The sequence below is a fragment of the Dipteris shenzhenensis genome, chromosome 4 (assembly GCF_047967505.1).
Source record: "Dipteris shenzhenensis isolate YYH24624 ecotype China chromosome 4, Dip_SZ_1.0, whole genome shotgun sequence".
Taxonomy (NCBI): Eukaryota; Viridiplantae; Streptophyta; class Polypodiopsida; order Gleicheniales; family Dipteridaceae; genus Dipteris; species Dipteris shenzhenensis.
This window is the reverse complement of record NC_141599.1, coordinates 7,289,173-7,291,997: the sequence shown is the minus strand read 5'-3', so window position 1 is coordinate 7,291,997 and position 2,825 is coordinate 7,289,173. Positions and strand designations below refer to the sequence as shown.

The 2,825-nt window shown below is 43.2% G+C and overlaps 1 protein-coding gene across 1 annotated transcript; it reads left to right on the top strand.

Moving 5' to 3' along the window:
• Positions 1-1,267: 1,267 nt before the first annotated feature.
• Positions 1,268-2,076, top strand: LOC147902404 (citrate-binding protein-like). Its single transcript, XM_087373219.1, has 2 exons — positions 1,268-1,510; positions 1,636-2,076. Exons 1-2 carry the CDS (start codon positions 1,268-1,270, stop codon positions 2,023-2,025), a joined length of 633 nt encoding a protein of 210 aa, XP_087229345.1. The 3' UTR covers positions 2,026-2,076.
• The last annotated feature ends 749 nt before the right edge of the window (positions 2,077-2,825 follow it).

Below are 2,825 nucleotides of genomic sequence, written 5' to 3'. Positions count from 1 at the left end.
TAGCTATCTAAACGTATGATTGGACTCTGTAGCCATGCAAACTCTAAGCGAGTGCTAGAAAAATGGGTACTTAAAATACCTGGCAGAAGAGGAGTTTCGAGAGGCAGTAGCTTCAAAATGTGGGTCTGCTCCATGTTTATTAAACGCAGAAGTAATCTAGAGCTACCTCATCCTCGTCATGCGGCTCCTAGTGAGAGGTAAGTAGGTCTCGCCATGCAACTAGCAGTAGAAAAATGGGGAACAAGGCTATGAAGGAGAAGAAGGTGCATCAGTGGGTATTGTAGAAGAGACTAGCATCCATTTCATGAGAGAATGTTACAGATGAAAGAGCCACTTTCTTTTGCATGACCATGATCATCAGAAAGCTAGCTAGCAAAAATCCTAGATATAGGAACAATAAGAAGTTCTTGCCATTGTTCTTGTCCACCTAGAGAGGCATGGTTTGGGTAAAGATCATCAAGAGGAGGGAGACAAGGGATGGCAACAATCCAACAAGCAAGATAACTTAGTGGGTGTCTTGAATTTGAGGCATGCCTTCTCCATATAGGGCATGGTAGACCCATACTATTGTGTTGGCATAGGTCTAGGAATTTGCTCCCATGGACATATACAGATACATTTGCCATAGGGGATGGTGAGCTATCCTCTTTGTAATAGAGAGCCATATCATGAGATAATTGAACAAGTTCATGTTGGAATTCATGGTAAGAACAACCCAAGGTAATGTGACCTCATTCAATAGACTAGTTATGATCCTTATTTTTGCTCCCAGATCTTTGAAGAAGCTGAGACTATTGGAGGCTACCCTTTTTGTCATTTTTGGAGGAAAAAAGGGTGGAGAATATAGTGCAAAAGAAAAGGGCGGTTACTAGAGGCAGCTCTTTTTGTCATTGTAAACAAAGGGAGACGCCCTTTCTTTGAGGAAAGGCCAATGTCTTGAAATTGGATCCTTGGCCAATGTCTTGAAATTGGATCCTTGGCGAGGCTGTTACCCATTTAGCCAATCAATATCATGTTGGATTGTTCGCCAATGTCTTTATATGGCACCTTTAGCCAATCAATATCATGTTCGATCCTTCGCCATTGTCTTGGCACTACCGCCGCTTTTCGAGCTTTTTCTTGTAGTGCACGAAATAATATCGATCTTTGTGTGCCTGCGTGTAGTACGCCGTGTACTTAAAATCAAAGCCGTTTTGCTAGAACATACGGCAGGAGTAGTTCGATCTATCCATACTAAGCGTGTTAGAATACTCTAGCTCACTCTCTCATGGACAAATACTTGCTCGCCCTCCTAGTTCTCTCTCCTTTCGCTGTGCAATTTGCAATTGCCGCTCCCACAGATGGCTTCTCGGAGCAACATTTCACATATAAAATCCAGAAGCCTTACGATAAGAGTCTGAGCGAGCGTTATAGCTATCAAAATGGCGTGCACACCATGTGGGTGTTCAGTGACGATCAGCCTTTCGTAAAGGGCAGTACGACGAAGCCTCGAACGGAGATGCGCATTGAGGTTAGTAATTCCGCAGAAGCATTTCGTGTGATAACTCATCTTGCAAATTCATTCACCTCTTTACCTGCGCTTTTTGTCTCTCCACCGGTCGCCATTGGTAAAGATGGTGATGGTCTTATGTTCAGGGGTTGGACTACACCTCGGGGGTGTGGCAATTTGAAGGGGAATTTTATGTGCCTTCCACCAGCACCGGAATGTCGATTATGCAGGTGATGGGCAACGCTCAGGGAATCTCAGCGGCCAAGCAATTGAGGGTATACAGTGGTAATCTGGTAGCCTCCATAGGTGAAAGGGCGACGGTGGAGACTGGAATTTACGATCGATGGGTGCATTTGAACGTGATCCACAACGCAGATGCGAAGCAGCTGGAGGTGTATTTGGATGGGCTGTTGAAGTTAAGCCAGAGTTGCTCTGGCGTTGGCAACCACTACTTCAAGTGCGGTGTCTACACGCAGAACAACCCAAGCAGTCGTATGGAATCCCGTTGGCGAAATATCAAAATCTGGAAGAAATGACTTAGTAATTAATGGAGTTTACTGCGGTTGTGCTTGTTGTATCCAAAAATTTGCTAGTATTTGTAAACGATGGGGCGAACCTCGACCTACAAAGTGCTAACATTACTTCATTTAAGCAACCCTGTGGATGGAGGCAAACATCAACGGAGCCAAGTTTTGGATTTCCAAGTTTCTAATAGTAAACTCTAACCCCCTTCACTTTCTCCCCTAGCTTTCACACAATCATAACCCTCTCTCTCTCTCTCTCTCACACACACACATCATCAATTTCAATAATTTATGCATTTTTGTCATCTTGTGAGCTTGTTACACACACTGTGGGCAACAACCCTGAACTAGCATTCATGCTATCAGCTACCATAAGTGTTTCAGATCTAGGAAATCTGAGTCTTTAAGAGGTTTTTACTATTTAGCTTCTCAATCCATTGTAATATACTTTGGCTGAGCTGATAGTCATCATCCATCATGTGTCTTTTATCCTCGACATTAACTTTGTTGGCTTGTGCCTCCTTGCAAGCATAGTAATTGGATTTGTTGGTATCTCTGCAATGTTAACAAAGTTAATAAACCACTTCAATGTGTCTAAAGTAGCTACTGTGGAACCCCTTTCATCGAGTACGTGGCTAGACTTTTAACCATCTTTGTGATGAGACCTTCCACATAAAGGTAGATTGGCATGGATAGCTATCCTTGCTATATCATCATCAATTTCAAATGTTGATGCATTCTTGGTAGCTTGTGAGCTTGTTACACACACTATGAACAACAATCCCGAATGGACATCGATGATGTTAGCTACC